This window comes from Phoca vitulina, unplaced genomic scaffold (genome assembly GCF_004348235.1).
Source record: "Phoca vitulina isolate PV1807 unplaced genomic scaffold, GSC_HSeal_1.0 scaffold19, whole genome shotgun sequence".
In the NCBI taxonomy this organism is placed as follows: domain Eukaryota; kingdom Metazoa; phylum Chordata; class Mammalia; order Carnivora; family Phocidae; genus Phoca; species Phoca vitulina.
The window spans coordinates 31791793-31804293 of record NW_022589722.1 but is presented as its reverse complement, the minus strand read 5'-3'; the positions used below and the strand labels follow the sequence as shown (position 1 = coordinate 31804293).

The following is a 12501-nucleotide window of genomic DNA, read 5'->3' as shown; positions in this document are numbered from 1 at the left end:
CTACAATGCACACAAACCGAGAACCAAAGGGAAGGAATGGGACAGAATCGTTCATGAAGGCTTTCTACCCAGAGGCAGCACACCTTAATAAATATAAAATCGCACTATAAAGTCTTAAACATATTATCCTCAAAACTTCCTACAGTTCAATCTAAAAAGCTTGTAACCTATTGTATAGGACATTTGGAAAAGTAGACACAGGGCGCCTGGGTGGCTCAGTTGGTTAAGCGACTGCCTTCGGCTCAGGTCAAGATCCTGGAGACCCAGGCTCGAGTCCCGCATCGGGCTCCTTGCTCAGCAGGGAGTCTGCTTCTCCCTCTGACCCTCCCCCCTCTCATGTGCTCTCTCTCTCTCAAATAAATAAATAAAATCTTTAAAAAAAAAAAAAAAAGAAAAGAAGTAGACACAAATGCTTAAAATAACAGACACAAAACAGAAACATAAGCAATTGTAGCAGGTCTAATTTTAATTGCAAGAGAATATTTAATCAATAAATATTCACTGTTGAGAGCGGCATCTGCATTTAGGATTACGAGGTACTAAGCTGCAAATTTATTAAGACTCATTAGCAAGAAAGAGTCTTTTAAATACTGAAAGTCAGACCCAATTTAGAGTAAACACTTAGAGTTCCCTACTGATTTAGCTCCAAAGATAATTTAAAAAGGGAAAGAGAAGAAAGCTGTCTATAAACGACTCCAAAGTTTTCATCAGGGCAAGCTCACTTCAGATATTAACCGGAGTGAAGCAGCAGAGAGAGTGCTGACGGCCACCCCAGCCCGCCCACCTCAGCTTCTCCAGCAGCCCCACAGGTGGGCAGTTCAGAACCAGGGGTGAGAGGCACCAGAACCCCACCCTCCATCAAGGAAACACAGACACTGTTAGAATCACTTTCTCCCCCTTACATCACTAGTAAAGTACATTAAAAAAAAAAAAATGGTCAAACATATTTCGCTGTGATGGATTCCTAAGAACTGAAATAGTCTTCTATGATGGATCCTTTCTCTATCACAGGTTTGAAAATATTACAAAGATTTCTAGAATAATAAAACCACAGGAAAAGCATACAGCTGTCATAAATAATTACTCATCCTCATTCTCTGCCAGCCTTGTCACACCAAGCTTGAAATGAAGCAAAAGATGGAAAATGTCCCCTTAGCTCAGGCCAAGGCCCAGATCGCTGCCACAAAGACAGGGCGCGTGCCTGGCCACGGATGATGGGCCACACTCCAGGCCACACTCCAGGCCACACTCAGGGCCAGACTCTGGGCCAGGCTGCGCTGGTGACCAGGCCCCCCCGAGACTTACTGAGAGCAGCTTCCAGGTCATTGGACGAACCGGCTTAGGGATTCCAGACCAGCTCAACTTCCGTAATTCCTCTGTTGACAACAAAGAGACAAAGAAAACAGGGTTTACAAACAGCAAACTCCCCACAGAGCTTTGACCTATTTCATCAGTGTTCCTGGGGGGGAGGGGGGCTCCATAAATGAAACCAGAGTGAACCTAAGTGAGAAAGATTTCAGATACTGATTGTTCTCAATATACGAGAGACGCTGAGTGACCTCCACTCCGGCAGAGCTAAGTGTCTACATTTAAGCCACACAGAGTGCACATTTGCTAAATTCATGGCAAGTGTCCCCAGAGCCACCCTGGGACAGGTGGGGCACCACACACCTTCCTCCCTGGAGCAGTTGAGGCCTCCTCCACACGCCCCCTCCTTCCCTCCCTCAGTCCCACCAACACCTGTCCCCACTTCCGCCACCCGCCCGGTGCTCCCTTCTTTCCTGCATCCTATCTCCCTCTCACCATTCACTGCTTACGAATATGAGGTGCTTTGCTCAGGACTGCTTTTGACAGAGATTATGTCACAGAGATAAGCTTGTGTTCACAGAGCACTGCTCAAGGGGGTAGCCACGTTATTCAAGGTAGACTACTACAATCGCTGCTGCGTCCACGAATACCCACGGGTGGGGAGGTCACAGAGGGCAGGGCCGGCCAGGGGCACAGGGGCCCAGAACCAGCGGGTGTGGAGCTGCCAAGGGCAGGAGAGGGCACAACAGGGACTGAGGGGGCGGCGGGTGGTGAGGAGACCAGCCCCCGAGGTCCGTCGGACCTTCTGTGTCTCCCCGTGTCACAGCCACATGCCCCGAACGGCAAGAGAACACGTTTCAATTTGCAGGTGTATCAACACTCAGTCAATCCCACTGAAACTGAAGTAATTATTTCTTTCCTTTAAGTTAGGAATCCACCATCAGGCTCTTCTCCTAACAGCTAGGAGCTCATGATTAATATTAGGAATAAAAGAAACGATTAAAGAGGCTCTGGTAATATAATCAACAAAATACAAAGTCCTGACATCTAATCTTTTTCCAATTACTACAGTCTAAGTAAAATAAGTACAGAATAATTGGGTGACGGTACCAGCAATAACTTGCACTTTACAGCAGAATCTCAGAAAATACCGAATCTTCCCCCGCACCCCGAGGATATTATGAAAAGCAGGAACCTAATATCTGAACACCAATAATGTAATGTTTACCATCATGTTCCCAGGGCCTCTCCTCCTGCACAAGGCTGGTTTTCTGATGATGGTTTATATGAAGAAAGCTGAGCGAAATCTCCATTGTTAGCATTCTCCAAACCTGTCTCCTCATGGAAGAAACTCACAAACACGATGCCTTGTGTAGGTGTGGGACAGAGTTCTGAGTCTGCGTCACGTTAGCATTAACCAGTTGCTTTCATGGGTACTATCTGCTCCTCATGGCAGCCCGAGTCCATCAGGGCTGTCCCCACCGTGTCAATGAGGAGCAGGCTCAGCGAGGCTAGGTGACGTGGCCACAGTGGCCCAGGAGCTAAGTGACCTTTGCATCTCAGAATCTTTCCACTCTGTTAACTCCCATTACTAAAAGGGCTTCCCGTAACACAGACAAATCTCATTCATGAATATGGACAAAAGGTCCAAAACAAAATCCTCGCAGATCAAAACACAACCAGACGTTCAAAGACTGGTACACACGATTTACTCCAGGAATAGAAGAATGGCTCCAAGTCAGGACATCTTCTAGTTTTATCAAAGCGTTCAACTGGGTTGATGGGAAAGTCATAGGACCATTCTGTTGGATGTCCAGTGCAGACTTTCACCCCGGGCCTGTTTGCCCCTCCACCTCTCTAGCAGAATCCCGGCTGTACAAAGTGACAACCCCCCACCTCCCGGCAGCCCCGGTAATGAGGGGAGTCAGCCCGGGGAAGTTGGAACTGATTGGCTGTGCAAAGCTGAGCCCCGCCCTCACCCGGGAGGGACTCCGCAATGAGCCTGGGACGCTGTCTGAGCCACAGAAGAGAGCAGATGAGCTGGGGGCTGCTGAGGAGAAAGCCCCTCCCTGCTCTTCAGAAATCTTTTGGGGGCAACAATCTCTTGCTTCCTCTGCAGGCTGTTAGGGTCAGAGGTGAGGCTGGGGCTGCACCTAACCAGTACCCAACCAGCCTGAGGAGGAAGCCAACAAGACAGGCAGCAATGAGGGCAGAGTTCAGGGCAGATACAAGAATGTTCAAACATCAACAGCTTTTCCCCACCAGCAACAAAACAAATCGGAAATGTTATAGACATAAGCTTAACAAAAAACAGACACAACCATGGAAAGCAAACTATGAAGGTTTTACTTAAAGACATGAAGACACAGAGGAAAACACCAAGCTCACTGGCACTAAGGAGCACCTGCTCTGGTGAGGGCAGAGGGACCACACAAGGGAACGGCACACGCAGCCCTGTGCTCAGAGAACTCAGAGCAAATGCGGAATGACAACTGGACTCAGAAGAAGGGGTAAGGAAGGGAAAGGCAACTGTGGGAAGGAAATTCTGCCTAGTTGGTAAGGTTTCCTTGAGGAAATGACAACTGAGAAAAGACCCACAGATGAGGAGAAATTACTGAAGGAAGAGGGGCTGGAAAGGGAATATTCTCAAGTCCAGGGAACACCTGACATAAAGCCCTGGCCCGGTGTGAAGAGGGATCAGAGGGGCCAGTGGTCACAAGGAGACACTTGATGGGCTGCTTCTGAAGCTCAGTGTGGAAGGGACAGTGGCTCGGATGGTGGGAGCGAAAAGAAGAGCCATGACCAAACATGGACCAGGGGATCTAGTCTCAACATTACGATGCTGTCAACTGCCACTTAAAAATTCTTTGAGTTCAACGCAAACCCAATAAAACCCCAGTGGGATATACTGTTGTGTTCTGAAACCTGATAAATTGAAACTAAGCTCATATGAAAGAGTAAATGCATAAGAACAGCCAATAAAATTTCCAAAAAGAATAGTGTGAGAGGACTTGCATTTCCAGATAAGCAAATGTGTAAGAGAGTGACAATACTTAAGACCCTGGGGTTCTAGGAACAAGACTAAAGCAAGGAGATCAATGTTACAGATGAATGGTTCACATCAAGCCTGTACTTACAATTACCACAGCATTTCAAATCAAGGGGCCATCAGCCAATGGTGTCCAAACAATATGGCATCTATTTTCAGAAAAGGAAATCAGACCATGTATCTTACCACAAAAACATATTTCCAAATGATTAAAGATCCAAAGACCTAAACGGAGTGTGTGTATGTATGTGTGCAGGAAAGATAAAAAATACTACAAGAAAATACAGAGGAATATTTTGCTATTTTCAGATGGGAGAAAGGCCTTCCAGGCAAGTCACAAATCTGAGAACTATAAATAAGGTTAATTAACTATATAAAAGTTTGAAATTACTATTGTGAAAGCCACCATAATGTTAAAAAAAAAAAAAATGACAGACTTGGGGAGCTTGGGTGGCTCAGTCAGTTAAGTGTCTGCCTTCAGCTCAGGTCACGATCTCAGGGTCCAGGGATCGAGTCCCTTATCAGGCTCCCTGCTCAGCGGGGAGTCTGCTTCTCCCTCTCCTTCTGCCCCCACCTTGTGCGCTCACTCTCTCTCTCTCTCTCTCTCTCTCCCCCAAATAAATAAAATCTTTTAAAAATGACAGACTTGAAAAATACATGCAACATACAATAGAAAAAGGTTAACATCACTACTATATAAAGAACACATACAAAAGAAAGAATGATCAATCTGTACAAAAATGGAAAATTCACAGAAGAGGAAATAGAAATGGCTAATAAATGTACAAAAATAGGCGCCTACTCTCAACAGTCATTAAAGAACTACATCATTAGAACAATAAATCTGTCACAAATTAGATAAAATTTTAAATGACTAATACCCAGTACTGATGAGACTTTGGATGAAAAGCCACTCTCTTACAATCTGGTCAGAGTGCATATGAACAGAACTTTTTCTTGGTCGAATTCTTTTTTTTTCTTTTTTTAAGTAGTCTCCATACCCAGCATGGAGCCCAACACAGGGCTCAAACTCATGACCATGAGATTAGGACCTAAGCTGAAACCAAGAGTTGGATGCTTAACCGACTGAGCCACCGAGGTGCCCCTTTGTTGGTCAAATTGTAAAGGTATATAACATTTGAGAGGCAACTTCACTTGAAGAAATCTGTTCTACTGGGACATTTGCAAGGCATTACTCACAGGGTGTTCACTTAAGCCTTGTCATAACAAAAACTAGAATCAATCAGAGTATCCATTAATAGGGAAATGATTAAAACCCCATTACATCCACACACTGGACTATAACACCACCATGGAAAAGAATGGATGCCTTTCTGGGTAAATATGCAATAAGTCTGTGAAGACAAACAAGAGAAAGCAGAGTGCAGATGCACTGAGTATTTCTTTTTTTTTTTTTTAAGATTTTATTTATGAGAGAGATGGCAGGTGGCAGGTGCACAGGGGAGCAGAGCAGAGGGAGAGGGACAAGCAGACTCCATGCTGAGCACTGAGCCTAACACGGGGCTCAATCTCAGGACCCTGAGATCATGACCTGAGTGGAAATCAAGAATGCTCAACCACCTGAGCCACCCTGGCACCCCACACTGAGTATTTCTGTAAGTGTACACGGGAACCTGGAAGCACAGCCAGCCTTGGGGGAGGGATTCAGAGAATGGTTCAAGGGCAGTGGAAGAAATACTTTTGATTGTGTACCCTACTGTGTTCCTACAGAGCTACGGAATTCTTGTGACGTCTCCAACTTTACCTCCAACTTTTCAAAATCTACCCAACTTTCCCAGCCCAGCTCAACCTCTGCCAGATCTATGAAGCCTTCCTGACAACTCCGGGCCTCACCCAATTCCCTCTTCTGCGAGCACCAGGAACACTTAGGGCCAGCCCACCTGAAAGCCCACCTTCAGTGCCGTGTATGAGCATCGATCTCATCTTCCAGAAGTGGTTTATGAGTTCCTATGGGACAGATGCCAAGATTCTGCTTCTTTTGTGTTCTGAGGCAGAGACTTGCATAGCCTGGCAGTAAGTGCTGGAGAGAAGAACGTCCAATTCTTTCCTCTACCCCTTTAGATGTGGTTTTCGGGGGGGGGGGGGAGTCATATTTTTTAACTGACATATAATTTACAGGCAATAAAAGAATTTAGCCCCGCTAACCAAGATGTAGAACATTTCTATCACCCTTTTTTTTTTTTTTTTTTAAGATTTTATTTATTTGAGAGAGAGAGAATGAGAGAGAGCACATCGGAGGGGTTAGGGTCAGAGGGAGAAGCAGACTTCCCGCCGAGCAGGGAGCCCGATGTGGGACCCAACCCAGGGACTCCAGAATCATGACCTGAGCCGAAGGCAGTCGCCCAACCAACTGAGCCACCCAGGCGCCCTCTATCACCCTTTTCTGTAATTCTTTGCCCCCACTCCAAGTTAACTCCTTTCTGATATCACCACAGATTATCCCTGCCTGATCTTAAAATTCATATAAATAGTACATACAGAATGTATTTGCTTGTATTCTGCTTCTTTTGCTCATAATATGTCAGAGTCATACTGTTGCACCAGTGGTTTATTCTTTACAAGCAGAAATACTAATCTACACTATGAATATATCACAATTTGCTTATATATTCATAGATAGCTGGGTTACTCACAAGCTTTCATTACTATGATAAAGCAGCTATTACCACTCTTATGGTCTTACGTTTTGTGGGTCTATGCTTTCATTTCTACGAAGCAAACATGGACTAGAATTGCTGGGTCATATGATAGATACATATTTACCTTTATAAAAAACTGCCACATGGTCCTGCAAAATGGTTGTACCATTTTACACTTCCCACCAGTAATGTATAAAAGCTTCAACTGCTCCACATCCTGGTCAAAATTCAGTGCTGTCAGTCTTTAATTTTAGCCATTCTAGTAAGTGTTAAAGGCATCTCATTATAATTGTAATTACCAATTCTGTGATGACTAATGATGTTGAGCATTAAACAGATTTTCATGCGCTTTCAAGCCATTTCTATATCTTCTATGATGCTTATCTTGAAATCTTTTATCCATCTTTTTATTAAGTTGTTCATAATCTTATCTGTTTCTAATGATACTTATTTCTTCCGATTCTAGATCATATTTCCCTGTCTCATTGCATGCCTGATTTGTTGTGTTTTTTTTTTTTTATTGAATGCCAGATGTGCCAGTTATCAATTTATTGTCTCTGTGATCATGGAACTGGGTCTTGTAAATACTTCTCCTTGACCCGCTGGCATGATGTCATTCTTTTCAGTACAGAGTGAAGGAGGGACACTGAAGGAGAAAGGGGTTTTCTCCCCCAAGTTCTCATACGCCTCATTCACCAGGCTCCGGCCCACAGCTCCTGCAGCGAGTGTGGGTGCTGGGTCTTCTTCACCACTCACCTCCTCTGGAGCATGCTTTCTCCGGCATTAGGCCCCTGCAGAGTGCTCATGCCGTGAGCACACAGGTTTTCTCCCACATTCAGCTGCTGGAGAGAGCGACTTCCCAGTTCCCAGTTCCTTCAGCAAGCGAAGGCCAGCAACACCCAGCAGACACACCTCTGCGAGCTCTGGGGATGATTCAACTGACTGCTTCCTGGGGATGCTTTCCCCCACCTCATGAACTGTCACCCTGCTCATGAACAGGCCAGCACTCCACCAAGGACTTGATGGGACCGCTCCGCAGGTATATGGGCTCTATCTCTGTGGAAGGAACCCTCTGCTCTCCAGCACTGTGCTCCATACAGTCTGTCTCAGTTTCTGTCCCACCCCCGCCCCCGCCCCCCGTGCTGCAGCCTGAAAACTGCTTCCAAGCATAAAGGGAAGTAAATGCAAAGTTCCCCTCGTGTACTCCCCTCTCCCAAGGATCACAGCTCTGCACAGTCTATAACACAATGCCTGAAAACAGCTACTTCACATCCATGGTCCGAGTTCCTATTTATTCACAACAGAAGAGCAATTCCTTTGGCAACTAATCCTTCATGGTTGAAGCAAAAGTCAACTAACATATTTTAAAGAATTTTTTGTATATATTCATCAGGGATATTGGTCTCTAGCTTCTTTTCCTCACAATGTCTTTGTAAGGTTTTCGTATTAGGGTTATGGGGCCTTAATAAAATGAGCTGAGAAGGGTTTTCCTCCTCTCTTCTCTGAGATAGCTTTTGGAGAACTGGTATTATTTCTTCCTTAAATGTTTGATAGAATTTGCTAGAAAAACCATCTGACCCTGATACTCTCCTTGTGTGAAGGCGTTTTTGTTTTTTTTTTTTAAGATTTATTTATTTATTTGAGAGAGTGAGGGCAAGCAGGGGGAGGGGCAGGGAGAGAGGGAGAGAAATCCTCAAGCAGACTCCCCACTGAGTGCAGAGCCTAATGTGGGGCTCAATCTCAGAACCCCGAGATCATGACCTGAGCCGAAATCAAGATTCAGATGCTTAATCAACTGAGGCACCCAGGCACCCCTAAAGGTTATTTTATTACAAATTTTTTTTTAGGGGGCACCTGGGTTAAGCATCGGGCTCGTAATTTTGGCTCAGGCCATGATCTCAGGGTTCTGAGATCGAGCCCCACGTCTGGCTCCGCACTCAGTGGGGAGTCTGCTTGAGATTCTCTTCCTCTGCCCCTCCCCTCCTCTCACACATGTGCACGCACTCTCTCTCTCTCCCCAGAAATAAGTAAATCTTAAAAAAAAAAAAAATTTTTTTTTTAATTGACATAGAGATATTAAGGTTTTCCCTTTCTTCTGGTATCACTTTTATTAGGTCATGTGTTTCAAGGAATATATCCATTTCATGTCAGTTCTTGAATTTATTGCATAAAGTTGCAAATAATGTGCCCTTATTATCTTCTTAATATCTGTAGGATCTGATGTTTCCTCTTTCACTTCTGATACTGCAATTTGTGTCTTCTCTTCCTTCCATCGATCAAATCTAACTAGAAGTTTTTATTGATCTTTGCAAAAAACTACCTTCAGATTTTGTTGATTCTTCCTCTTGTTTATCCATTTTCCAATTTATTGATTTCCACCCTTGTTTTATTTCCCTCCTTTTACTTGGTTTTATTTAATTTCCTCCTCTTTTCCTAGCCTCTTAAAGAGGAAGCTTTGATTATTGATTTGAGGCCTTTATTCCTTTCTAAAATAGGCATTTAAACACATAAATTTCCCTCCAAGCACTGTTTCACCAGCAGCACAGATTTCCATATGTGTTGTCATTATCATTCAATTCAACATAGATTCTCACTTTCCTTGTGATTTCCTTGATCCATGAGTTATTTTGAAGTATGCTGAGAAATTTCCAAATATTTGACGATTTCCTGGGTATCTATATCTTATTGCTACACTGATTTCTAAATTAAAGCATTTGGTGAGATGAATATAGTGTTGTTTCAGTCCTTCAATATTTATTATGACTTGTTTTGGCAGAGCATATGGTCTATCTGGTGAATGTGCCACATGTCCTTGAAAAGAATGTGCTTTCTTCGGTTGGTCTATGTCCACATGTGGTGGATAAATCAACTAGATCCAGTCGGTTGACGGTGGTATCTTTCACATCTTTACTGATTCATATCTTCCACATCTTTGCTGATGTTTTAATTTACCTATTCTATCAATTACCCAGGGAGGGGTGCTAAAATTTCTGCCTGTGATAATGAATTTGTCTCTTCCTCTCTTCGTTTCTGTCAATTTTTGCTTCATGTATTATGAAGCTGTATTATTAAGTACTCATACATTTAGGAAAGATATATCTACTTAATGAATTGAACCTTTTATCATTATGAAACATCCCTCTTTGTCTCTAATAAAACTCTCTTTCTAGATGTTTATTTTTTCTTATATTATTATAAGCAAATTAGTTTTCTTATGATTAGTACTTGCATGGCATATCTTTTTCCACCCTTTTATTTCAACTGCCTGAGTCTTCCTGTTTAAAGCTTGTGTTTGGCTTTCCTTTTAGCTTTCTATCCCTGTATTTCTTGGAATCAGACTGTAAAATCACTAGAAATGCAAGAAAAACTTAAATAAGCTGAAAGCAAATGAGAAATAAAGAGCATGTCTTCCTTCCACAACAGTGAATTTGTTTTCTGAAAATTAAAATTTTGTAATGTTTTGATGAAAACACCAATACCATAATTCCATGTTCATCTCTTCTATAAGGCTTTACTTCTCAATAAAATTCCCACTCGGAAAACTGCCATAGTAGACCCCCTCCCGGTCCCCACCCCCAGCCCAGGACCAAAAGAAGCAGAGAGGTAGCAGAGACATACAGGAGAACAAACACTGGCTGTGAACTCAATGGACCCAGGTTCAGGGGCCAGCAAGAACCTGTGTGGCCTCAGACAGTCCCCTTAATCTCCTGAGCTTCAATTTCTTCCTCTGAAACATGAACAAATTAAAAATACCAGCCTCACTTAAGTCACAGAATTTTCCCCAGGAACAGAGACAATACATGGGAAAGCATTTGTAAGCGGTAACACACTCCACAAATGCAAGAAGATGATTCTGCTATGCGTACTGATGTAATTATTCCGCACACTACGTGAACCCAAACCATGAAGCAATTGGGACTCATTCGTCCTAATTGGATGTAAAATATCACATTTGAGACTGAACCAGAAATCTGTCACAAAATGGTGTATGCAAAGAACTCATAATTATAAGCACCTTTTTCAGAAAAGCCAGGAATAACAGAAAAATCATCCCATAATTTAAGCTATTTTTTCCTAACACTCAGCTCTTTTTAACTGGTTTGAATTCTGATTTTTGAAAATCTTTTATAGCAATAAAATCTGGGAGAAACACTGAATAAAAATTAAGAAATGCATGTACATTGCAATCATTTAAGCTTAAATGCCAATCTAATCTAAAAGCTGAGCACTCACCAGCAAAAGGGTCTGCAAAGCAAGCACATTTCTTGTTCCTAAAAGCCACAGTCCAGGAGAGTCTCATCAATCAGCCCACTTGACCAACGTTTATCGAGCACCCACTTTGTGTAAGATGTCTCTGGGGCCAAAGCCACTTAAACACTGGCCCTACTCGGAGTCCGTGATACACATTTACTTACCCAGTGAACATCGACCAATGCTTACCACTGACCAGGAGCTAAGCTAGGCTTGGAGGGTACAATCAGACCCAGTTCCTACCCTCCAGGGGCTCAAGGGCAAGTAGAGAGGAAGAAATCAACAACACCAGTGTGAAGGGGTGCTACATGACAAAGCTGCGCAGGTGACGTGGGTTACCAAAGGAGAGATGGCCTCTCCTCCAAAGAAGGGAGACATCAGGAAAGATTCCCAGTGAGCTGCTAGGGGCGCCTGGGTGGCTCAGATGGTTAAGCGTCTGCCTTCGGCTCAGGTCATGATCCCAGGGTCCCAGTGAGCTGCTGCTTGAGGGCACCTTGAAGCCAAGTTAAGACCTAGTAGATTTATGTCTGCCCGCACCCCAGACCTTACCAACATGACAGTAAAAGAATAAGGTTATAAACAAGGACAAGGGCACAAAAGAAGAGACAGAGCAGAAAAGAAGCGGCAACAAGACTCGGAAAGACAGAAGACTCAGAAAGACGGAAAGCAGGCGAGGGTGGGAGCTTACCAGAATGGGGAAAGCTAAGCCCACCACCGGCAGAGGGGAGGCCAAGCAGAATGGGGGCGGGGAGCGAACCATGGCCCAGAATCCGCCGGAAGAGCTGGGGGGGCCTGCTTCCTGGCCACAGGAGGCGGTTAGAGCCCCCGCCCAGGCAGGAATCCTGGCCTCACCCCCCAGATTAACAACTTTGGGATAAAAGAAACAGTTCACCACGGGTCCTCACAGCTCCGTCGTGAACCTGAGTCACAGAACAATGAATGCCAATTTCCCAGAAACGGTGACATCAACTACCCTGATCGGGAGGGAAGGAGGAGAGGCTAACCCCTTGTACTTGCAGAGAGAAAGGCAATACATATGGCTCAACTGTACGACTTTGCAGAATTTGCACAGTATTGAAAAAGTACCCTTCTGCGTACTTTTATCAAGACATAAAGTGTACCCGCACTCCTGAGAGTTCTGAAAAAGACAGGGGGAGGGGCCCCCTGGGGTCTCTGGCCATTTCCTTTGCTCAGAGACCTAAGAACCTGCAAGCCACCGGCAAGAAAACACAT

General features: G+C 44.2%; 1 protein-coding gene across 8 annotated transcripts in view; it reads right to left on the bottom strand.

Moving 5' to 3' along the window:
- The window catches only part of TBC1D22A (TBC1 domain family member 22A), a 584905-nt gene that overhangs the window by 500131 nt on the left and 72273 nt on the right, over positions 1 to 12501 (bottom strand). For all 8 annotated transcript variants that reach the window (XR_004300946.1, XR_004300945.1, XR_004300943.1 and 5 more), the window contains exon 5: positions 1306 to 1376. Coding sequence is in view for 2 of the 8 variants with exons in the window: in XM_032416658.1 (XP_032272549.1) it covers positions 1306 to 1376 (71 nt within the window). In the remaining 6 variants the exon portion in view is untranslated. The remainder of the gene's footprint in view (positions 1 to 1305; positions 1377 to 12501) is intronic.